Source organism: Hippocampus guttulatus, chromosome 13 (assembly GCF_054856545.1).
Source record: "Hippocampus guttulatus isolate MCC_2025c chromosome 13, RoL_Hgut_1.0, whole genome shotgun sequence".
Classification (NCBI taxonomy): Eukaryota; Metazoa; Chordata; class Actinopteri; order Syngnathiformes; family Syngnathidae; genus Hippocampus; species Hippocampus guttulatus.
In genome coordinates, this window is record NC_141273.1 from 13,643,384 (window position 1) to 13,666,476 (window position 23,093).

Below are 23,093 nucleotides of genomic sequence, written 5' to 3' on the forward strand. Positions count from 1 at the left end.
TGGCTCACGGAAGGCGAGCGGAAAGGCACGCAATGGCAGACTGACAAGCGGCACGACAGTGAGGGCTCGGCGCCGACGGCGTCCCGCTGAGCAGGAAATGTAGGGGAACTGGATAAGCGGCGCGGTTCCATCAGTTCCCTGCTGCTCGGCTGCCTTTACACCGCTTCCTTATTACCGTGTTTACCGTTCAGCCTTCACGCCTCTCGGAACAGCGGTTAGCGGAGAGAAGGAAAACAAACATGAAGAGAGAGGTGGGTCACACTTCTTAAGTGCAGCGCGGCAGGGATGATGGCTGCACGCCCTGCGAGTGAAGGAGGACGGAATATAGATGATATGAAATCTGCCATACATCAAAGCTGTAAAGTATTAAAAAGTCAAATATGTTGAAAATAATAGATGTCAACAAATTATTTCGGTGTACTCAGTTAAAAATCCTAAACCTTGAATAAAAAGTAATTGACATGAGTCATTGACCCATGATATAGCCACACACATTTCCGTAACAGAGGAAAGGTTCTGGGGGGAGAAATTAATTTGCAAATATCAAAATGTCAATACCGCTGGAGTGCAATATCTGCATATCAAAGTTGATAGAGCAGGTCCCAAAATTAATTCTGGACAAATTACTCTGTGGGACACAGTGGAAAGTCCAATTCGCCTGAAGTGGTAAAATAAATGTGCCATTTGACTAAAATGCTTTGACCCCAAAAAAATGCGTCTGTGTCCGGACAACATGATATCTTAGTGTTTAGTAATTAAACTTCTTTCATACTTTTCTTCTTTTTTTTTTTTTTTTACAAAAAGTATTTTTTACTAAAAAAAGAGAGTCCCATACCAAAATTGCCCATTTAGGCCTGCTGCTGTGGAAGTTGAAGTTGCTCCACCATGCCAACTTTCTGCGTTTTCCACCGCTTTCAACTTCCACTCTGTGCTTTACATGAATAAAAGAACAAACGTGAGGCTGACGTGAGCTTGTCCGACAGCTTAAAAAGTCAGCAAGTCGCGTGTCACCACAAAGTCCCGGAGCGCCGCGCCGCTCTCCTGGCGGACCGGGCCGGGCTGGGTATCCCAGAGGCCTGCAGGGTGGCCTTTAAGCCTGGCTGAGCAAGAGTCCGCGCACACGCCCCCCCACCCCGCAATGCACCCCTTCAGTCCTGTCACATCCCTCCTCATTCGCCTGCTCTCTTCCATGTTCAATCGCGATTGACAAGGAATAGCTAGAAGTGCTAACGTAACATTTATCAAAGCGTGGGCCGTGGATATGTGCTGTCACTTGACATGGGAGCCGCGTTGTTCTTGAATTGATCGAGCATTGAGACCATCATGAAAAATAAAATGAAATTTAACAATGTGATTAAAGTAGATTCCACCTCCCCCCGATAAAAGTTTTTTTTAAAGATTTATTTTACTGTTAAAAAGTCCAAGATTAAAATCATAATTTGATGAGAATAAAGTTTTATACTTGTGAAATAGTCTATTTTTTTTAATTTACAAAAATAGTATAAGTCCCAGTATTATAGAGTACTTTTGATAGTGTCTATTGCATTTAATTTAACACAGTGACAACAAAGTTGTGACTATAAACCTTTCTTTCTGACACAGTTGATGATTTGATGATGTGTCAATCTGCCTCAGTATAGCTTCGACTACTGCCGAGGTGGACTTGTTCAATGTCAGATTTTTTCTGCCTTAAGTATCGGTGGCTGGTATCAATAGCCTCCATGAGTACCCAATATCTTAAAATAAAGTCCATATCAGACCAATACCGATACCTGGTATCAATACTCTCCCATCTCTAGTCATAATTTTTTCAGGAATAAGGTTGTATGGGTTACAATACAATGTTCCCTTGCTTCGTTACGGCTCGATTATTGCAGATCCACTGAATCGCCGATTTTCATTTTGGGCCATAATTTTAGATACAACCAGCAAAATCATTTCGACACGAGCGACTACGACTTCAACTTGTACGTCAAGGCACCATTGCATTACGATTTGAATATCGAAAATGTACCCCTTTATTTTTTGTAATATTAGGACCTTTATCTCGAAACCAACATTTTTTCCCCCCCTTTGGTTCTCATATTTCATAGATTTGTGATTCATTTAGGAAAGTTGTTTCTGAAGGTGACCAAGTGAGGACAAATAGTTTTTGCTGCTCTTTTCGATTATTTCTTTGTGTGTGTGTGTGTGTGTGTGTGTGTGTGTGTGTGTGTGTGTGTGTGTGTGTGTGTGTGTGTGTGTGTGTGTGTGTCAAGTGGGCATCCAAGTAAAAAAACGAGAGTAACCTGTTATTATTCCGCACTTACAGAGTGCCGTGTAAGTGGGTGAAAATTGATCCAGCAAATTGAAAAGGAGGTTAAGTGTTTTCACCCCATCGACTTTGGCTGAAATGGCGCTTATATAAAACACTCATTTTTGTCCCATTAGCGGATGATGACAGCGCAAGTATTATTAGAGGGGGCCGTGCCGAATACTTTTAGTTTGGGCTAATGGCCGCCACTCCGTTGGGGTAGAAAAGAGATTTTTAAAAAAAAGTGTGGCCACGGAGTGATCCTGGCGGTGAGGTGAAAAGTTGACACGAGTAGGACCTGTCATGTTAGCATTTTGTTTATGGTGGCTGAAAGCTTGATGGATCTGCCGGCAGTTGTTTGCACACTATCATTACCCGGGGTCACCTCACAATCTGCGGGTAATGGAAGGCCTGTCACAGCTGTCACGTAAAGAGGAGACACTTGGTCCGTCTGCGTGTGGTCCAGTTTGATATCTGTGTGTGGTCTTGTTTACGCTCACGTGACAAACAACCACATTGGCTAACGAGTCAGGTTTTTGTGGGGAAAAAAAATCGGCTAAGAAATCGTTTCGCTAATGAACATGGACATGGAATCGCTTTTGATCGGTTGATCTTGGAAAATTTTGATGAGTTAGCAATGCTAATGCTAATGCCATTTTTTTTTTGTTATTATTTGTTTTACTCTTTTATATTTAATGTTAAATTGTCAAATGTATTTGTACAATTTGGCCCTGGAACAGATTATAACTCCTGCTGGAAAAAATTATAGCATTTTGGATGTTTATGTTGTTTTGGTTTTTTTTTTTTTTTTTTTTTCAATGGCATTGTGCATCATTGAACAATTTGCCCACCATTTATGTACATTGCAGGAGTTGCTTATGGGGCCTGACAACAAAGCCCCTCCATTGGTGGTGGTGGTCGTGCCCGCTTTACCAAAGGCGCCGCCGTCGAGCTCCACCTCACAGCCGTCCAGGATGAGCCCAGCCAAAGGACTTCCTGTCACATGACCGCAGCGCTGCAGCACTGCCGCATTGAGTGCCACACCCTAACATCTGGCGACCGAAGCTCCGCCTCGCTGTCCCTAAACCTAACCGAGGTCCAACCTTTGGTCATCGAGGACGTGCGGAAGGTCACGGATGCAATCTGCGCTGCGTTTGAGAAAGCCCTCAAGAAGACGCAGGCTGAGCTGGTTCCGCTGTGTGCCCGGGTTTTCTACAAGTGCCACCACGCGCTGGCGAAACAAATCACCGAAGGTTTGTGCGCATCCGAATTAATGTATGCTAATAAGATCATATTTATCCATGATGCGACACGTGAGAAGTAGTACAAATTAATTTGAAGCCGAGATTACTTTGAGTTCTCTTTGCTGTAGTTAAGAGACTACGTTACACAGCGTTTGTGCATGTGAATGACCTGGAGACTGATGTGGTCGGCTCGCAATTTTGTCTGCTTTGTCCAGAATTGTCCGTTGAAGTCTGATGCTAACCAAAACAGCAGCGCCGAGTGACCCTTGCCAACAGTATGAAAGTTGATCTTATTTTAAGGTGGTGATTACATTTTTTGCTAAGACCCTTAGTCTTTCAGTAGACACTGACGTGGTCGCTAGAGCTGAACAATTTTGAAAGATATTTTCCTCAATATTGTGATTTTAATAAAAATTAAGTTAACTAAGTTGTGTATCCGGTGCAGATAGAAATAACTCGAAACTTGTCTCATCTTCAATAATAATAATAACAAAACTGGACTCCCCGTTCCAATACTTTTGGAAGCATGTGAAAACGAATAACCGCATTAGCTGGTTAACTGGAGCAAAGTCAACACTCTGATGATGCCGCTTCCCCTGCAAACAGACCCTGACTCATCATGGAGGAGCTGGAATTGGCTGGCACGCACACGCAGCGAAGCCCCCCATACCCCCCCCGTACTCCCCCACCCCCTCAAAACCCACCCATGGGCATCTTTATGGGTCACAGCCCACTCTCATTGGGCCCGTTGAATCCGAAAAGTCAAAAGGGTGAAAAAGTAACACCTCCGGCGTCAGCGCTCGCAGTGTCGCGATGTGCAGCTGTCAGAGCCCAGACGACGTAAAATGTAACCCCCCCCCCCGACCCCCTTCCCTCTTTTCATTATTTGCGTGAGGATTCACAGCTGATAGACGTGGCATATGCTTCGAATGAAACCTTTAAACATCTTGTCTCAACTTGTTACTTACGATCCAAAGCCCCCCACCTCTGTCTCAAAGACGAACCCCCTGTTTAACTTTTACGGAGAGGGGCAGAGATATTCTTACCATGTGGCATTGTTGAACTATTTAACCTCAAGCCAATCACAGGCCACGCGTAGACGAACAACCAGCCGCGCTCACACTCACACGTAGGGACAATTTAGAGAGTTCCATTAACATGCCACGCATGTTTTTTGGAATGTGGGAGGACACCGGAGTACCCGGAGAAAACCCACGCAGGCACGGAGGGGGGGGGGGGGGGGATACTAGCAAACTCCACACAGGAAGGCCAGAGCTGCACTCGAACCCTGCAACTCTGCACTGTGAGGCCATTAAAAAAAAAAAAAAAAGTATCTGCATTTATCCTTAAACGCAGACTGTCATTACTTTTGTCACCTCAGGAAGTAGAACGCATAAAAATGAATGGTAAAGAGGTCTTTACGTGCCCCTCAGCATCTTTACTCATCCTCTACTAAATGAACAATGTTCATTGGCCAACACTTGGCTATAATCGCCAGTTCATTTGACTAATTTGATCCATTTGGGAGGCAGCGTAGCACAACTAAAAACTCACACGGCTGCGGGCCTCGGCCACTCCTTTAAAAGCCCAATGAGCCCCGAAGGTATCAGCTATTAATCATGGTAATCCTCCAGTTGCGCTGCAGCCTCAATATATCAAGAAACGCTCACGCTCTCCTTTCGGATCGCTCGTCCCAGAGCGAACATGACATACGGTGTTCGGCTTGCATCACAATGGCCGAATTTGCAAGACTGTGCCATAAAAGTCCAATGAACCGATAAAGTGGAATATGTATTTCTCAATATACCAGAAAATGGTTCAACTGATCATCCTCAGAATTTAGGAACTGATTGCCCATTCCGTTCTCTCGGATGAATTCAAATGTAGGTAGGGTCTTCGTGCTTTTTATAAATGAGTTTAAAAATCGAATCTACAGCTGATTGGGAGCCGGCGAAAAGCCTTTAGGACTGGTGTAATATAGACCCGATTTCTTTGTTCTCGTCAGGACCAAGGCTTGCTCGCTGTCCTCTGCGGTCATCGACATTTCGCGAAGTGGCCTTTTCCTAGTTATAATACCTGGTGTGTGTATCCTTTTGAAAGGAATGAGCCAACCGTGAGACAAACACACTTTGTGGCCAATTAGCGTTACAGATCGGAACCGGACGGTGATCCCGGCGGACCGCCGCTAAATAGACAGGCTGTCATCAAGACATTTGGAATTCTCACGTCTGCTTTCCATCTGTAGTCCGGCCACACACACACACACACTAAAGACAACAAATGTATCCAATAATGACAGAACCCCCCTCCTGTTCACACACGTTGACTGGTCTGCATGTGGAATTCAATCCTTTCTAACATGTGTCGACATTGCAATGAATGTAAAGGGGATTTAAGAATATCAATAATTTAAGAATAGCTCCCGGTCACAGGGTTCAGTGTCGCCCCATTGGGACTGCTGCCCTAATGTCACCCTCCTTCCTCCACCAGGACTCGAAGATGCTTTGAAAAACCTCCTCAGCGACTCCAGTCCGTCTGTAGCCCCTGTGCCGGTCCTGGACATGCCTGATTCCAACATCCTCCACCTGTCCTGCTGGCTCAGCTCGTAGAACCAGAGCGAGAATTAGCGAGCCTCCTGCTTGTCGGATTATTGGACCTTGTTGCTGCTCTTGCCCAAGTGTTTGTTTTCTAGACCTCTCGTGCTCGCACTCGTCATATTCGTTCCCTTAGTTCCACGTTTTGTAAATATGGCATTTGTTTAGTCATTTCAGCTTGCTTTTTTTTTTTTGTCGTGTTAATTGGACTCTTGTCATTTTGTTTGGTATTTTCAGATAAATTGTTTCCTTTTTCTTCATGTATTGTTTTTCCTGGTTATTGTTGACCAGCCATTTCTATTCATACGTTGTCGGTGCGTTTTTTTTCTTTCTTTTTTTGTGAATAAATATTTTTGCTACAGAGTTTTGTTTGGCGTCTACATTTGTGGGATCCGATCGCTTTTCAGTTGGTTCCCAAAATGCGACACCGGGCTACTTACCTGCTATGTAACTTAGCAACCACTGCCAAATCAGGACAAGCTTCAAATTCACTTTCCAATTGTTAAACATGGTGTTTGTCAGCCGTCTGTTGACATGACACACACATTTGAAAGCAGATCTCAGCGTGCAGGTTTTTGCAAAACCCCGCCGTAACTCTTGTCGTCCGTGAAGACAAAAGAAAGGCTCCAACAAAGCATCTTCTAATCTCCCTTTGTTTTCAGGTAACACGCGAGCTGACAACAACACCGCCGCAGTCGTAGTAAAGCAACAGAGCTACTGTGTGTTATTCCAGTGCGAGTCTTTTAATGTGACTGTCTCTCCCTCTCGCTCTCCACAGGGCTGGAGGTGTGTTATTATTTTGTAATAGGCAATCAGCAGCAGGCACCCGAAAAGATTAAGCCTCTTTATGTTTTTCATTGATTCTAAGGCAGCCTGGTTAATAGGAGAGGGACTTCAGCTCACACCGCTGCAGGCAAGGAATTAAGCGTGTGCGCGCGAGCGCAAGGAAAAAAATAACACTATTAACATTCCTGGAACATTTCTTTTCTCAAAGATCACGAACCATATTGATGAACCAGTTGAAATGCGTCTTCACTCCTCAAAGCACGCAACCGAGACGGCGGCAGGATCGCGCCTACCTATCGATCCTCAACCCGCCCTGCCGTTGTTTTGATTGTTGCTCTCAAAAATTGAACAATGGAGGCAGCCAATGGAGCCTGAAGATTTTTTTTTCTCTTTATTGCGAGTCGAAACAACACAAACAAGCAATTGTTTATGAGCAAGCAGGCTAATGTTCTATCAAGTGTGTACCTGTTTCTTATTTAAGGGGGAGAGTTGTCTCGAAATAGATTTTAGATACAGCCATCACATCATGCTTACATCATATATGCAAGTAAATTCAATCATCGACATTCTCTCTTTGTCAGAAATTATAGAACAACATTTAATTTTAAAAAGAATTATGACGCCAATGTAGTTGATGACTTGTTGCATTCATTCTTGTGATCTTCTGCTATTTTTTATAATCACTATGAACAGTCTCCGGGGTTGTTTGAGTTGTCTTTGGGATTTACAATAGAAAGTGAAGAACAGCCGTGAATGAAAATGATGAAGACCATGGAGTTGATTATTTGTTCAAGGAAAATTGTCAACGGGAAGGCATTTGTCTTGCCCATCAGACTTAAATCACATTATACTAGCCTAACCAGCTTTTGATTATGTAGCAACTGGCTTGATAAGATATCCTTTATTTGTCCCACACTGGGGAAATTTACAGCCTCCAGCAGCAAGAATGTAGGCAGAAAGAAGAAGAAAAAACAAACAAACACCATTCAATTAAGTGCAATATAAATACAAAATGGATAAATCGCAGTGCTATTTACAGTTGTTTTCCACATCATTTAATTATTATTAATATTATTGTTGCTATTTTTTATTCAGCAGCCTGACAGCAGTTGGTAGGACCGAGCGTCGGTATCTCTCCTTCTTGCAGCCCGGGTGTAACAGTCTCTGGCTGAAGGAGCTACCTAGTGCTGTCAGGGCGGGCTGGAGAGGGTGGGAGGGACTGTCCATAGTAGCTTTTAGCTTAGTTAGCATCCTTCTGTTGCCCACCTCCTCCAGAGTGTCAAGGGAGCAGCCCAGGACAGAACTGGCCTTCCTGACCAGTCGCTCCAGTCTCTTTCTGTCCCGGGCTGAGATGCTGCCTGACCAGCAGACAATGCCATAATGGATGGCCGAGGCCACCACCGAGTTATAGAAAGATGTTGCTTCCCTTGCCCGAAATCACAACAAATAAACACAAGGCAGTGTTTTCCTATCAACCGCCATTTGTAGGAAGCGTTCGTAAACCTTTGTTTCCATCTGTTTCCAAAGAGATGCTACCACAGCCAATAGGATGTCATCATGCCGATCGCGGCTGGGCCGACGTAATGTTCCGTGACAAGACGGTCTTTGTGTCCTGGCTTGCAAAATGACTAAAGACAGGCTGACATTTGCTTTTCCCATGCGTCCGTTGTCTGCCAAGATGCGACCGCTCCACATGCAAAAAGTGGCTTTTTTTCCTTTTTTTGTGTGTGACCAACATTGTTGTCTTTTGTGTACCGCCTAGCACCAGCCAGCCTGCGGCCCTTGTCATTTTGGCCTTGCACATGGACTTAACTGTGTGCTGCTTCCTCCAGGGCTTCCAGGCTGATGATGTGTGTGTGTGTGTGTGTGTATAAATGTGTGTGCGTGTATAAATGTGTGTGCGTGGGAGACTTTCATTCCCCATAGCTACATACAGTAAAGTGAGTTTAGGGAGTGACCTCACTGCTGGAGATGCCTCCTGACATCCTTTGTTTTTTTTTTTATGTTTGAGTGATTTCTGTTTTATAATGGCTGCTTTGTGTGTATGTATGCTTGACATATTTTTAAAGCCTTGTCTTCAGCTCAAAGCCTCAAAAAAATTGCTGCTATATTGAATCAAGAGGCCCTCAAATGGGTCCATTGGATGGTGTGTGCCTCCCTCTGCTGCCTAAAATAAGCAACGAACATGTAAAAAAAAGTCATGCTCGTAGTTTTACAGTTGGTAGGTTTTATTTTTCCTGTAAAAGAAACTTAATGTTCGATCCGGATTTCTGTGTTCTTTGCATTTTTATCACACACAAAGGTTTCAGTTCATCAAACCAATTTTAATATCACACCGAGACTACCCAAGAAAATATCAAATGCAGTTTCTAAATGACGATTTCATTTACCAAAGGGGGGAAATTTAAGACCTATCTGCCTCTATGTGAAAAAATAATTGCTCCTGGGTTTGCTTAGCCATCTCAGGACCAAGACAACTTGCTGTGACTCGCTGTCTTTCTGAATGGGTGTGGCTTTCCAGGCACCCACTAATATTATTATTATTATTATATTACAATATCTTAATGTGGTCTTAATTTTTTGGGAATATGTTTTGTTCAAAATTATAGTTAGTTGTGAATTTACTGTACAGTATTTCTAAAAATAATATTAAAATAGAACAAATACAGTACTCGATCTGTCGGAAAATTGTTGCCGTTTGTTTTTGTTTCATTTCGGAATACATTTGTGACGGACTTCCGGAATCCGGAAGTGTGTCGGGTTCTACGCGTTTTGTTGTGTACATGCGTAAACCAACTGGAAACAACGTTGCTCCACATCGATACTGAAAGAATAAAATTAGAAAAGGTCTGTTATTATGTTAAAATTTCAATATTATGTTCGCTATAACACTCTGAAGATAGTGAAGACTCGGTCACTCTGAGAAATGATCATCTCATGTGTTCACATTAGCTTAGCCAAAGTTGTAAATACGCTGTCGTCTCCTTCTGGAAAGCTGGCAGTCTTATAATTGTGTCTTGATTTTGGACTAAAGTTAATAGTAAAGGCATTTAATGTATATTATCATTGCTCAGTTAGTTATGAGTTTTGGCGCCCGACCTTGTCTACTTAAAATCCCGCTTCATTCATTCACGTGTCTTTTTTTTCGTTTATACATACGCCTTTATGATCTATTGGACTGTATCAGTTTCTGACGAAGAGATGCTTGGGACAGCCAAGATGGAGAAGGAAACACCATCTAAAAAAGTTGCGGCGCCATCTGTGTCGCAGATTAATGCTGAACATGTCACACAGGTAATACTCAGCAGTACACGCATGGCTCCAGTAGTAATTAATGTGCAATATGGTCACCCAAGAAAACACTAATGAAACTGTGCTTTACAAATCTCTGCATTGTTCTCGATTGTCGGAGTAACAAGTTCTAGGTTTTTTTTTCTTTTTACGTGTTCGGTAGCCCCCCCCCCCCCCGAAATATCCCGAATCCCTCTCCTGACACAAAATGTAGTCAGTTTTTAAAAATGGTGTTTCTAGATGTATTGTTTATTTATTTTTTTCATTAAACTGAGTATTAATGGTTTTATCTTGTATTGTTTCAGCTTGCTAACAAATATTGGGCCCCTCATGCAAAAAACAAATTGCCCTTTGACCCAAAGGTGAGTTTTTGTTGATTGCTTTTAGTTTGATGGGTATCATAAATCATGTGAGATAATTACAAATATGGGCTTTTTTGTGTGTAGGTGATGGAAGATATTTATGAAACAGAGATTCTCATGTCCAAGTAAGGACTTTTACACTTAACATTTGGGCAATCCATCTGTTTCACATTTTGTCACTAATATGTTTATTTTCACATTTCATATTCAGATTTGCCATCAGGAAAATCATGTTGCTGGAGTTCAGGTGCAACCTTTGATCCCTCCTTTCATGAAAAACAAAACAATGTGGCACGGTAAAAATAATATCATGCAATCTCCTTGCAGTCAATACCTGGAGAACTACCTTTGGGTCAACTACACTCCGGGGGTGTCCAGTAACGCCTTCCTCATGTCTATTTGCTGCATTGTGAATGAGAAGTTCAGGGAAAATGTACCAGCCTGGGAGGTAAGAAATACAATTTGAGATCATGCGTTTACCTGCTATATTCAATGTCAACAACTCTCGTCTCAGGTGTTCAAAAAGGAGCCGTGCCATTTTTCCTTCTTCTTCAAATGTGTAATGGCAGCCCTGCTGGCGGGCGATGAAGGCGGCCTCACCCTGAAGGAACAAACGGTGCTCCTGGAGTTTCTCGACCACTGCTTCAATAGTCTCGTATGTACCGTCTTATATACAAATTGGTACAAGCAGGACATTACATGTAAGGACTGACCGATGCCATGAAAAGAGAATGTACTCAATTATACAGTATATAAATTTTATTTTAAATGTTTTATTAAACATTGAAAAAAAAGACATATTCCATTACAAATTAATGACAGATATTGAGTATTTGTTCATAGGCTTTCTAAAAGATAACTTTTTTTTCGTTGTTTAAACATTCATCATTGTCTTTTCAAGGATGGTTTTTTTTCATACTTGTGCATTCTTGTTCTATTAGTCGACTATTTGTTTATACTTCGATCCAATAGTCTTTTTTATTCGAAACATTTTGGCGTTTTTATGTCCAGAACTGAGAAAGAAAAATCCCATTTGAGCAAGGTTCAGTCAGGTATGCTGGCGCTCAAGTGAAGTGAAAAAAATAAATAGAGCATTTTAGGTCGTGAGTAAGGAATGCTATCTATTTTGAATTGTTTTCTGCTTATGACCCCCCCCAAAAAAATCCATAAAATATACTGTATATTTATTTATGCTTGAATGTGATGGAATAGTAATGCATTTACATTTTTGTGAATATTAAATTAATGTACACTGTTCCCTACTGAACAAAAAAAAATTAAAAATCAATTTAGAATATTAACAAAAAATCTGCAGCTTAATTTCCCATTGCCTTTTTTTTCCAGGAATTTACTGGACATTCGCCACCCTTTTGCAAATCTGGAGAATCTGATATTAAAAAGCCCACGAATTCTTACAATAGCTAGTTGTAAACATTTGCTTGGAGGTCACATCATTATCTTACTTTACACACCACCAGTCACTGCTGTATTCTGTCCACAAGGTGGCAGTATTGTACCGGGCCACGTCATTTTTTGCGACTGTATTGTCCAGTGCTGCATTGAAGCACTGCAGACGACTTATTTGAAAACATGCCACACTTGCATACTTGCTATTCACGTGCTCCTGTAAAGCCTTCTGAATATTTTAGTGCTGGAACTTAAAAAAAAAAAATGTCGCATTGTGGACGGCACATAGTTAACGCTCTCTATTTTTGCCTCTTTCTTGTTCCCAGGAGGTAGATTTGATAAGAGAGCAGGTGCAGCAGCTCATCTCTTTGCCAATGTGGATGTGCCTCATACCAGTAAGATTGTAGACTCTGTATTTTATTTAGCAATAAGTGAAGTGAATTGATATGCGTCTTACCATTTAGTGGTTAGCACCTATCATCCAGGCACTGGCCTTTTGGTGTGGTGTTTGCTTGTTTTTCCTATGCTGGCCTGTTCCCCCTTGTTCACCGTCATGTCAACCGGGTCGTCTGTGTACATTAGCAAAGATCTGCTTTGACTACGGAAGCCACAAAAAAAAATCAGTTTGGCCTCACCAAAGAATGTGATTAATTGATTATAGCACAGTCCAAAAGAAATTGTTTGGACACTCTCTCAAGTCAAATTCTGAAGTTTTAACTTCAATCTGCTTTTTTTATACAGCTATGGACATATTTGAGGATGTTTGACTTTTGAGGCATATTTGACCAGAACGTTTGTAGCGAAATCTAAATTGTTTTAATTTTGGAGGCGGAAATCACTCCAAAGGCTCAATGTGTTTTTCTCGCATTTCTCCAGTCCCGGCTCCAACACGAGCTGAAGAAAGTTCCCAAGCTGCAGAAGTTCTGGAATCTCATCAAGAAGAAATTCGACAAGATGGACGCCGACACGGCCGAGCAGTTAATCCAATTCCCTTTTGCTTGGGCTAGCAAACAAAAATCTTGCCTCTGATTCACTTCCACTTTGTTCTTGTTTGTTGTCTTTTTTCAGAGCCAAAAAGGAGCGAACCTTCCTCTCGTCTCTCATTAAAAAGTTTCACGAGGTCCTCGAGTCAATTCCAGCGTCAGGTAAACAAACTATTATTATTCCCCCCATTGTGGTGGCACTCAGCCTGGAATAACACAGATCAAATATCAATACAATACCTTTTCTATCAGATATGCTAGTCCCTCCCTCTTCGCGGTCATCTAGAAGGAACGTGAACCCCCACTGCCACACCGTCGGTAGCTCGTAATGCGGGCCGACACCGAGGCCCCCTCCCCGCCCTCACCACCCACCTGGAACGCTAAAAACAGAACACTTGTGTGTTTAAGTGGAATTCCGAGCTGACACAATAGATTACAGTCGCAAAGCCAGCAGGGGGCACATCACTCTCAGCACATGCTGGCGTTGTCAACACGCGTGTTTGCGTGTGCCTTCCTCTCACGTTTGTTTGTCTCTCAGTTTTGCTGTGTTTCATTATTGTATGAACGTAACATGTACATACCTTCCCCCCCACCCTCCCACCCCCATGTAGGGAGCATCACCATGGACAAGGTGCATTACTGTGAGAGATTCGTTGAACTCATGATCGACCTGGAGGTAAGACACAACAGCCTTATTTTTTGCGGGGTTGACCCAAAATAAGTGAATTCTTACTATTTATGCTTTGACATGGTTGGTTTTTGGTCCACATAATCAAATGTTAAGGTTGCCTACATTTGAACTGTTAACTCCTTTAATGCCAAGATGTAAAAATATGTTTAGTGCCATAACGTACAAATATGTTTTGGATGTTTTTAATTAAAAAAAAAAAAAGAATAAAGTGCTTTGCGCACCTCCTCGATCAGTATCGAGGCTGTGGGAATGATTTTAGTATGTTAAATGACCACGAAATGGCAGGAGTGGCTTTGAACAGATCTTGGTCGCACACAACGGGAGTGGGTGTGGGGTGGGGTTATGCAATCCTACGTCGCGAGTTGATGTGCGGAAGCAGTGTGGCATTGAGAACACGGAAAAATAGCAGCAGCTATAATGGCTGACATTGAATGAGTTAATATCTCAATTTATAGTTATCTTTCTCTTTTTTAGTCCAATAAATGTGTTGAGAATACACTATTGGACATACTCGCCAGTCCGCACATGGATAAATAATGACCTTTGTATTGTCATTTTTGTTACATTTGGCTCCTGCAATTCACATTGCGCTGCTCACTCTTGTGCTCTTCACCAATTGGGGTCAGTGTAAGACAGGCATACAGAGATACTGTACTGTAGAATCAGCTTCTTTCTCAGCTTCTCAGTACAGCAGTAGTATTGGTCATTCTTCTCAGAGGATAACAAAGGTGTCGTCGTATTGTCTGCATGTGTAACCTCAGGGTCCGGCATTAAGCCTTTTTGCCAGGCCCACCATGAGCCACGATGTGACGGTCCTGCCCGAACTGACACTGGCCCTTATTTAAAACAATACTTTCCGTAATTTACAATTATAATTGTATGCCTGCCTGTAGATGAAACAGTGAAACGCATGCAAGTACGAGCCATCAAGTCAGCCGCTTAAAACAAAATATCCACACTTGCTACTCCCCAGTATATACCAAGGAAAAAGACACAATGTTCCATAAGGTGTTGCTGTGTGTGCACATCTCCCGTTACAACCGGGAGCGCTCTATAGATTCCATCTTGCTGACAGGCCCCGGCCTTGCCGTTCCTGGCATCGGCCGTTGGCCAGCCAGCCCGCCCGCCCGCCCGCTGTCTCCAGAGACGAGCGTCCTGTCCTTCAAGCCTTCTCCTCTTACAAAGCCTCCATCGCCCTGAAATCCATACTTCGCTCCTCTGTTGAAATGAAGGCAGAGGGGGGTGGGAAGAAGATTGTTGCTGGATAAATGAGAGGTGGTGTCACTTGCTGCACCTGCAGCCTTTGAAGCTATCTTGTCAATGCATTTGAAAATATTCACAATTCATATTCTATGGGAGCTTTTTGTTTTGTTGGCCGCCAAGTGACCCTTTTGCTCAGGCTGTCAATTTGTCAACAAGTTGAGCTGATTTATTTCCACCAAAGCAGCTCCACTATCTCATTTTGACAGCTTTCAGCACCCACCCCCCCTGTTCCCTGCTACTGTGCTGCCACCGGCAACTAAATCAAGTCCTCCCTTCTTCGCTTAATGCCGTGTCGCTGCCAGTATTCTGTCAAGAAAAGGCGGACCAGTTGAGATCACAGTCCGGATTCTGCTTACCTATTGTTGAGCTTGTGCGCCTCCTGTAAGGTTTCCCTTCATACGACACTTGCCATGTTCAGACAGATAACACCTGACGGATCTTGTTTCCTCCAATACAGGAGCTCATCGGTTCACAATAGTCCGGGCATACGAAAAAACGTCAAACTTTGCCACAATCCTCCGTCAGCATTAAATGGCAAATTCAAGAAAAAAAAAACTTCTCACGGCCAAGACCATACAGAGGCGTCTTTTCTTTTTATGTTCGATGATATGATTTATTTCAATTGGATCTCAACAGATGTCCAGGTGTACTTTTTGGAAGGTCGAGTAACAGGTCCACTGTAATTGCGTTTATTGCCAGAATGTCTTCTTTTTTTTTTTAGGCCCTGCTGCCCACCAGGCGGTGGTTCAACACGGTGCTAGATGACTCCCACCTGGTCGTCAGTTGCCACCTTTCCAGCCTGACCCAGCGGGAGAAGGAGGGCCACCTCTTCTGTCAGGTACAAGGCCAGCACATAATCACTGTTCATTCTGCCTAAACGGCACCCAACTAAAAGACTTGACTTGTGCTTCTCTCCCCTTGCGCAGTTGCTCGACATGCTCAAGTTCTACACGGGCTTCGAGATTAATGACCAGACGGGAAATGCCCTGACGGAGAAGGAGATGACGACGGTGCACTACGACAGAATCACATCGCTGCAGGTAACCACCACAAGCGACCGGCTGATGCTAAATAGATGTTATGAACACGTTACCGACAGATGCTAACTAGATGATCTTAAGGATTGATGCTAACCGCATAACGCCAAGTGGCTCAATATAACTACAGGGATTAAAAAATATATATATATGTGATGATTCAAGTGGGCTTAACCAGATAGCGTTTGCCATTCATTGTTTTTAACCAGACACTAAACATCTGAGGCTAATGAGATGCTGTGAACCAATGACGTTCTGTTGGTCGAGCGCGTATCTCATTCTAATTCTGACATTTTTGAGGATGCAAAGCTAAAAAGCCATACTGATTAATTCACGTGAATGTCACCTTTCCTTTTTTGCAGAGAGCAGCCTTCGCTCATTTCCCGGAGCTGCACGACTTTGCCTTGTCCAACGTAGCTGCAGTGGACACTCGGGAATCCCTGACGAAACATTTTGGCTCGCTCAGGTAAACGAGACAATGCATGTTTTTATAAGCTGCCGTTTGGAACTCATCCGACACACAGAAGTCCACATTACTTGTCCCCCGTGTTAAATCTGCGATATACGACACGGCCGTTGCCGCCTGATTGCCGCCGCTAAATGGCAGCTACCACTGTCCCCCAACGAGCAGCTGGTAGCAGCGAGAGGCACGCCTCATTAATTTCATCGATTTGCAGCGGCTTGAGAATAAACCCTTTGAACAGCTGTGTTTGTCACATCGTATTAGCTCGCCAGAGAGCCAAAAAGCACACCGGCTTTCATAAAACGCTCCGTTGTGCGGCCTTTCCTCCCATTTCAGTTGAATATGAACATCATGTTCAGATTAATGAGGGCCTCGCAAAGTTTAGTTCGCTAAACGAGGCTCCGACTGATTTTGTGGAGCTATTAAGCGTGCGTAATTGATCCTGGTATAGTTTAATTGCTGCGCTTTGCCGTGTTGGCGCAATATGATTGGCTCCCTTAAAATTTTAAAGCCGGACAAATTGTTTGGTGGTGGTCGGAAGGGTTTAAGACGGGTTTTACACGAATGGATATTCTCAGCCAAAGTGTGTGTCGTATGTTGTCAGCGACACGATGGATGGCTCACTCGCAAGGACCACTGGTCCACTAGATTGCATTTTAGCATCTTCATATTAATTTTATATGAGTCCTTTTTTATCTCTCATCAATGTTTCCTACAGCATTGACATTTGCAGATATTCATCCTTTGCAGATGGAACTTTTCAGTACTTAAATATGACAAATGGATATTGCTCAGATACTTTTGTGAATGAATGCTTTGTCTTGAATCGTATCGTATTTTAAAAAATGTGTTCATGTGCAGTACAGAAAATGTCTATGCCAATGTGATAATATCGGCCGATACATCAGATATTGACCTCCCTTGTCTTATCGTTTTGGCTCTAAATGGATGCATGGATCGAACATAGATATTTAGAACAATGGATTGATTGACGTTGCATGTTGAGGATCGGCGCAGCTCGTGGTTCAGTCATTGGGACACAAGAACTGAGACAAATCATCATTATCTGCATTCCTAAAAACAAATTGCTGGTGTCTGGCAGAAGCCTTGCATCTCCAAAGCTATGACTTGTCTGGAAAATAAACAAACAAACAAAGAAACAAACAAAAAACGCTGGTTTGTTGAGCCATTAACATTGCATCATCAAAGGCCATTTTCAACACTTTATATTGGTCAAGAAGATGTAAAAATAACATACTTGGGGACTGGCCAATAGTACCGATTTCTGGAGAAAAGAACAGATGAAATTGACCAAATTTAGACGTATGAGGCCTCAGCCGGACGCCGTCATAGTGTACTCTGTGTGTGTTATTGCCGATTTTAGCCATGAAGGGGGGAAAAAACCCCCCATCTAGCTAACCTTTGGCTTGACACAACATAAAATCCCTCTTTCCCATGGCCGAGTCATCATCCATCATCCTCTACGGTCGTAGATTTCAAGTGCTTGGACCCTCACACTGTCTCTTTTGAGGGTTATGAGCCGAGCATTGATGAATCGGTTTAATACTCCTTCTGAATCATTTCACGGCAAGCTCAGCTCCCAACAACGCTCCCCGCCAGCCTCCAGCATTTGGCGGGAGCCGAAGCACCATTGTTGCCTGATCCGCAACTGTCACCCTGGGTAACTCCCACCCCAGCACCAGCCTCTGAAATAAGCCACTATCAGATTTAACGAGGCAATTTTTTTTCCCCCCATGCAAGCAACTCATGCTAATGCCACTTTATTCCTGCCGCGCAACCCTCTCGCTAAGCTCCTAGTCACCCGTCGCTCTGAATGTATCCACTAATTCCCCAAAACACACAAACGGAGTATTATTGCTCAGCTTCTATAAATAGAAACTTCTGACACTTGCATAAAGCGCCAGCAAGTGTCATTTTAGGCCAGCAAATGAATTTAATACACGATGAAAGACGGCATTTTGGGAAATGCAATGAAAGATTGTTCGTTACTGTATGAATTTTGTGCTAAGCTTTTCGTTTCTTCCTTACTTTAGCCGTTTCCTCTTTTTGATATCGTGGTACATTCACATTTTTTTTCAAGGTATTTCCAGCTGAACCTCAGCTCATCACTTCCCTGTTGTCTTAAGTGAATTTGTCACGCACGTGGACAAAGATGTCAACCGCTGACAAAATAAAGACCAAAAAAAACATCAGGTCGCACCTCATATGCTAATACAGAGTGACCTTGACTTACAACTTGAATTTGTTCCCCGCTCGAGCTTGTTACGCATCGTACTCGACTGCCCTAAATTGAAGCAAATATAGCTGCTCAGTTGTACTTCAGTCTCCATCCTGCTACCAAGACCTGTTTTGATTCAGCCTTGAGTCACTTCTTGAAATGAAATTAGCCCTGACAAATAAATAACTGGAGACTTTTTCATCAAATTGAAATCGACATAGCAGTTTAGTAGAATGCAATTTGCAATTCTCCTCTTGGTAACTAGACACTTGCCTTAGACCCTCATTCTTTTATTTGTGTCAAACAGTCAGTTGTGCCTCGCAGAAAACAAAAACAGCAGCATTATTTTTTTCTAAAGTCACCGGATTACTACACATCAATAGGGTCAAAACAACCCTGCGGGCTGTAACATAAACTTGCCCAACACCAGTTGCAGCACATGCCAGTGGCTCAGCTGTCAATCACGACCTGGTCCAGTCATCGCCAACCCTGCCAGCGATCTGTTGTGTCTTCTCACTGAGGGGCAGGGATGCCCACATGGCCTCTGACAGGTCATCCACCGGCCAGCAAAGTGCAACGGTGGCATTATTGTCATCCAGTTTCCTTGTCATGAGTATGCACACGTCTACAAGGGCATCATGTGGCTGTCCAGAACCTGTCACGCTTGTTTCCAGAGCCTCGTCTCCCTCCCCGACCTGCTTTTTTTTTTTTTTTTTTGTGGCGCAGACCCTGTCCGTGTCACTGCATGTCAACCTGATTAAGCCACGCCTGATTAAGCCACGCCTCAGCTCGCCAAGTCTTTGATTTTCATAATCCCGTCGCATCAATGCGGCCCGACCCATTTAATGCACACGCGCTGACATAGCAGGACCGCAAGTGTCAAAGCCAACAGAGGAGCGGCTTTGTGCCGCAGTGCTAACACGAGCGGCGAATTGCATAAGGCCGTTGGATGTCACGCATACTGCGGTATGACCACCGGAGAAACCTTCATGGCGTTAGTTGGGCATGAGCATTCCTTGACCACAGAGAAATGCTTCCTTCTTGTTTTGTTTTGACAGTCAGCAACAGTTTGAAAGCAGGACTTAAATGGAACTTAATGGGACTTAAGTTCACCTTGAGCAAAATGTATTTGAATTTCACGACAATACTTAAATCAACAATTTTTAGTGCTTTACAACTTAATCAATTCTGATTCATTCGAGATTTGTTTTTTTTTTCTCAAATTACACCCCTATTTTATTTTTCCTCTGCAGCCCCAATATGCTCCACCGGGTGGCATCTTACTTGTGTCTGTTGCCTGAACTGCCCAAGGACCAAGACACCACCCATGACAAGAAGGTTCTCCTGGAGCTTCTGGCAAGTCCATGCCACACGCACACATACACACCTATTTGTACGACTTGCTTTGTCCTTAATTTCAAAGTACAACGGAGAATTCAGAGTCAAGCACAATCTATTTCTCTAGGAAATAACAAGAGTTGATTCCCTATGTTCCGTGGACCCACTCCAGCTATTAGAAATCATTATTAATGGTAAAGGCAATGTTTAACCCCCTGACGCCGGTTGTCGCAAATTTAATCCAAATGTCTTGCTTGCTTTATTCTTTGCCCTGTATGAGAGAGGGGAGGGTTGAGCAGTGGTTCATTGCATGACATAGGACCGCCCTGTCATAACAGACTGAGTGCGGTGAGGCTAAAAAGGAGGCTGATACATAGTCTGTAATTCTTGATCCTTGGTATATTCTGAGGAAAGTGTTCACAGGCATGTTGAAACACATTGGAAGCGTGATCTGTCTCAATCGTATGCCTTTCATAAAGATAACAGACAATAACTGGGTATGCATTTGAACGGTTTTCACTTGTAGGTGTCCCGTCACGAGCGCAGAATCTCTCAGATTGAGCAACTGAACCAGATGCCCCTTTACCCGACCGAGAAGATCATCTGGGACGAGAATATCGTACCAACTGAGTACTTCTCTGGCGAAGGTATGCAAATAAATACATGTGAGGTCTGTTGACTGGCTGTCCCGTCTGCTGTTACGTTTCTTACTTTTCTGCACTTTGTCTTTTTCAGGCTGCCTTGCGCTCCCCAAACTCAACCTCCAGTTTTTGACCCTCCACGACTACCTGCTAAGGAACTTTAACTTGTTCCGCCTTGAGTCTACCTACGAGATCAGACAGGACATCGAAGACGTGGTGTGGCGCATGAAACCCTGGTAGGCCGTCCACGATCTGCAACAAGAACTGTTTACTGTGCATAGCAACTAAGCGCCGACAGGAATGAAAAAAATCTATGAATGGTCGCCGCCTCCAAATCATGGCTTGTTTTTGCACCTAGATGCAAAACACTTCAGACATAGGCTGGTATTCTTTTTGCTTTGATTGAATTTGTATGGCCTGTAACAGACATGGAATGATCAGTTCAAGCTCAATACCATGCATCTGGCATGGACATAATCATGAACTCATATTACATCAAAAGCTATATTCGGTTCTTCAGTTTTCAGTACAAACTACCCTCACATGAATTGTTGACTTTTTTTTTTTTTGTAAATAACACACGATGGCTTTAAAAAAAGAAATCAAGAAGATGCGGGGGTTGACTATAGTATTGTTTCCGGCCGTTTGAGAGCGCACTTTAACTCCTTTTTAACTTTTACGAATGAAGACCCCTCTCCCGTTGCGACGGCACGGCACATTGATTATATTTAATTCAAAGACTGTGACAGTTGCGACGGCGCATTTGGAAACCCATTGCTTAACATAATAAGTGCTCCCATTATGTCAAGCGGTGTCGCAACTTTTTACTTGTTGTTCCGGTGGAAAGTAAACAACTCAGCGGCAGCGTTGTCTGTCGCTGCCCCAAATCCAACTCATTTCAAGCTTGACAGCGCCCCGCGGCACTTGTCACACCTCTCACTATCTCCCTCCTTTCTGTCTGTCCTTCCACACATGCACACACCCACAGGCAGTCCGAGTACGGCGGAGTGGTGTTCGGCGGCTGGGCCAGGATGGCCCAGACCATCACCGCCTTCACCATCGTGGAGGTGGCCAAGCCCAACATTGGCGAAAGCTGGCCTGCGCGTGTGCGGGCCGACGTCACTGTCCACCTCAACGTGCAGGACCACATCAAGCACGAGTGGGAAGGTAACGGCGTAGGAGTTGAAACCGACCTGAATTTTATTACAACCTGACCATCTGAGCACCGCATTGTGGTTGTACAGTAGTTTATTTTGTTGAAGGTGCAAGAAAATGTGAACTCGTTATCAGACTTTGTTTTTATTATTGTTTTTGGGCTCCATTTTTCTTTTTTTTTTAGGTTAGCATTTCTTCTTTTCCCCATTTTTCAGGTCAGTTTCATCTCATGGTGAAGCTCGTGGTGTCCATTTTGACAAAAACGATTCCTTGCTACAAATTTGCAGAAATTCTACAAATTAGAACAAATGTCAAACTTCCACGTACTTTTTTTCTGCCATTGCTGTTTACTTAATATTCCTATCTCTGCAGCAAAACCTTTTGAAATTGAATTCTTTAATAATCAATTTCCTCAAATTTAAACACAGGCTAAAGTATCACCTCCTCTCCTGCCCTCTACTTCTATAATTAGGACTTCATGTTTTAAAGATCAGGCGCACGCTGACAGGGCACTTTCTCCCTCGTTGCCCGATGCCTACATTCCCCCCGCCCCAGGCTACTGATCTGTCCCCGTCCACCTTTCTGTCTTACCGGACTCTCAAACACTTTCGCTCTCTCTCCTCCACAGGGCTGCGTAAGCACGACGTCTGCTTTCTGATCACAGTGCGGCCCAACATGCCCTACGGCACGCGCTTCGACCGTCGCCAAGCCTTCGTGGAGCAGACGGGCCTCGTGTACGTGCGGGGCTGCGAGGTGCAGGGCATGCTGGATGATCGGGGGCGTGTCATCGAGGAAGGTACGGCTCATGAGAGTGCACACACACACATAATATCCATCCTTGCCATCAAAGCAATCATTTCCAGCAGCTGATCCTTGGGAGAGGGTCACGAGTGGCGTTGTCATGGCGACAGTCACTGTAAGACCTGACCTGTTCGCATTAACATGACATTAACCTGAGGTCAGCGGACACAGCGCCCTGAGAGCTGCAGGCCCCGCCCTCGCCCACCCTCGCCCACCCTCGCCACGTGATTTGATTCATTTCATTTAGCTGCGTAGGTTGGATGTGGATGTGTAAACCTTGAAGGATGTCCTCATCCTACAGAACCATGCTAACTATGTTATGTCACCTTTTGTTGTAACAACATGCAATTAACCGTCGGGAACTGAGGACAATGATGGTTGAAGCTTTGTTGGTGGGATTCTTTTCCATTCTTTCTTCATGTACAACTTGAGTGACTTCACAGTCCAGGTCTTTTAGTAATCATTGCATTCTGTTTTGATTACTTTTTATACAACTTCAATGGAA

The 23,093-nt window shown here is 43.6% G+C and overlaps 2 protein-coding genes across 2 annotated transcripts in view; both read left to right on the forward strand.

Annotated features, from left to right (window-relative positions):
* The window catches only part of dph6 (diphthamine biosynthesis 6), a 59,393-nt gene extending 52,905 nt beyond the window's left edge, over window positions 1-6,488 (forward strand). The window contains 3 exon segments of the mRNA XM_086128052.1: window positions 3,163-3,229; window positions 3,232-3,546; window positions 6,028-6,488. Coding sequence (XP_085984178.1) covers window positions 3,163-3,229; window positions 3,232-3,546; window positions 6,028-6,146 — 501 coding nt within the window. The 3' untranslated portion in view covers window positions 6,147-6,488.
* Window positions 6,489-9,641: 3,153 nt separating this feature from the next.
* Window positions 9,642-23,093, forward strand: part of aqr (aquarius intron-binding spliceosomal factor) — a 42,105-nt gene continuing 28,653 nt past the window's right edge. The window contains exons 1-19 of the mRNA XM_086127724.1: window positions 9,642-9,764; window positions 10,105-10,211; window positions 10,514-10,570; window positions 10,655-10,695; window positions 10,782-10,817; window positions 10,898-11,018; window positions 11,085-11,225; window positions 12,304-12,372; window positions 12,854-12,954; window positions 13,046-13,122; window positions 13,572-13,636; window positions 15,636-15,752; window positions 15,841-15,954; window positions 16,314-16,417; window positions 19,907-20,009; window positions 20,518-20,638; window positions 20,727-20,868; window positions 21,621-21,799; window positions 22,416-22,583. Coding sequence (XP_085983850.1) covers window positions 10,119-10,211; window positions 10,514-10,570; window positions 10,655-10,695; window positions 10,782-10,817; window positions 10,898-11,018; window positions 11,085-11,225; window positions 12,304-12,372; window positions 12,854-12,954; window positions 13,046-13,122; window positions 13,572-13,636; window positions 15,636-15,752; window positions 15,841-15,954; window positions 16,314-16,417; window positions 19,907-20,009; window positions 20,518-20,638; window positions 20,727-20,868; window positions 21,621-21,799; window positions 22,416-22,583 — 1,849 coding nt within the window. The 5' untranslated portion in view covers window positions 9,642-9,764; window positions 10,105-10,118. The remainder of the gene's footprint in view (window positions 9,765-10,104; window positions 10,212-10,513; window positions 10,571-10,654; window positions 10,696-10,781; window positions 10,818-10,897; window positions 11,019-11,084; window positions 11,226-12,303; window positions 12,373-12,853; window positions 12,955-13,045; window positions 13,123-13,571; window positions 13,637-15,635; window positions 15,753-15,840; window positions 15,955-16,313; window positions 16,418-19,906; window positions 20,010-20,517; window positions 20,639-20,726; window positions 20,869-21,620; window positions 21,800-22,415; window positions 22,584-23,093) is intronic.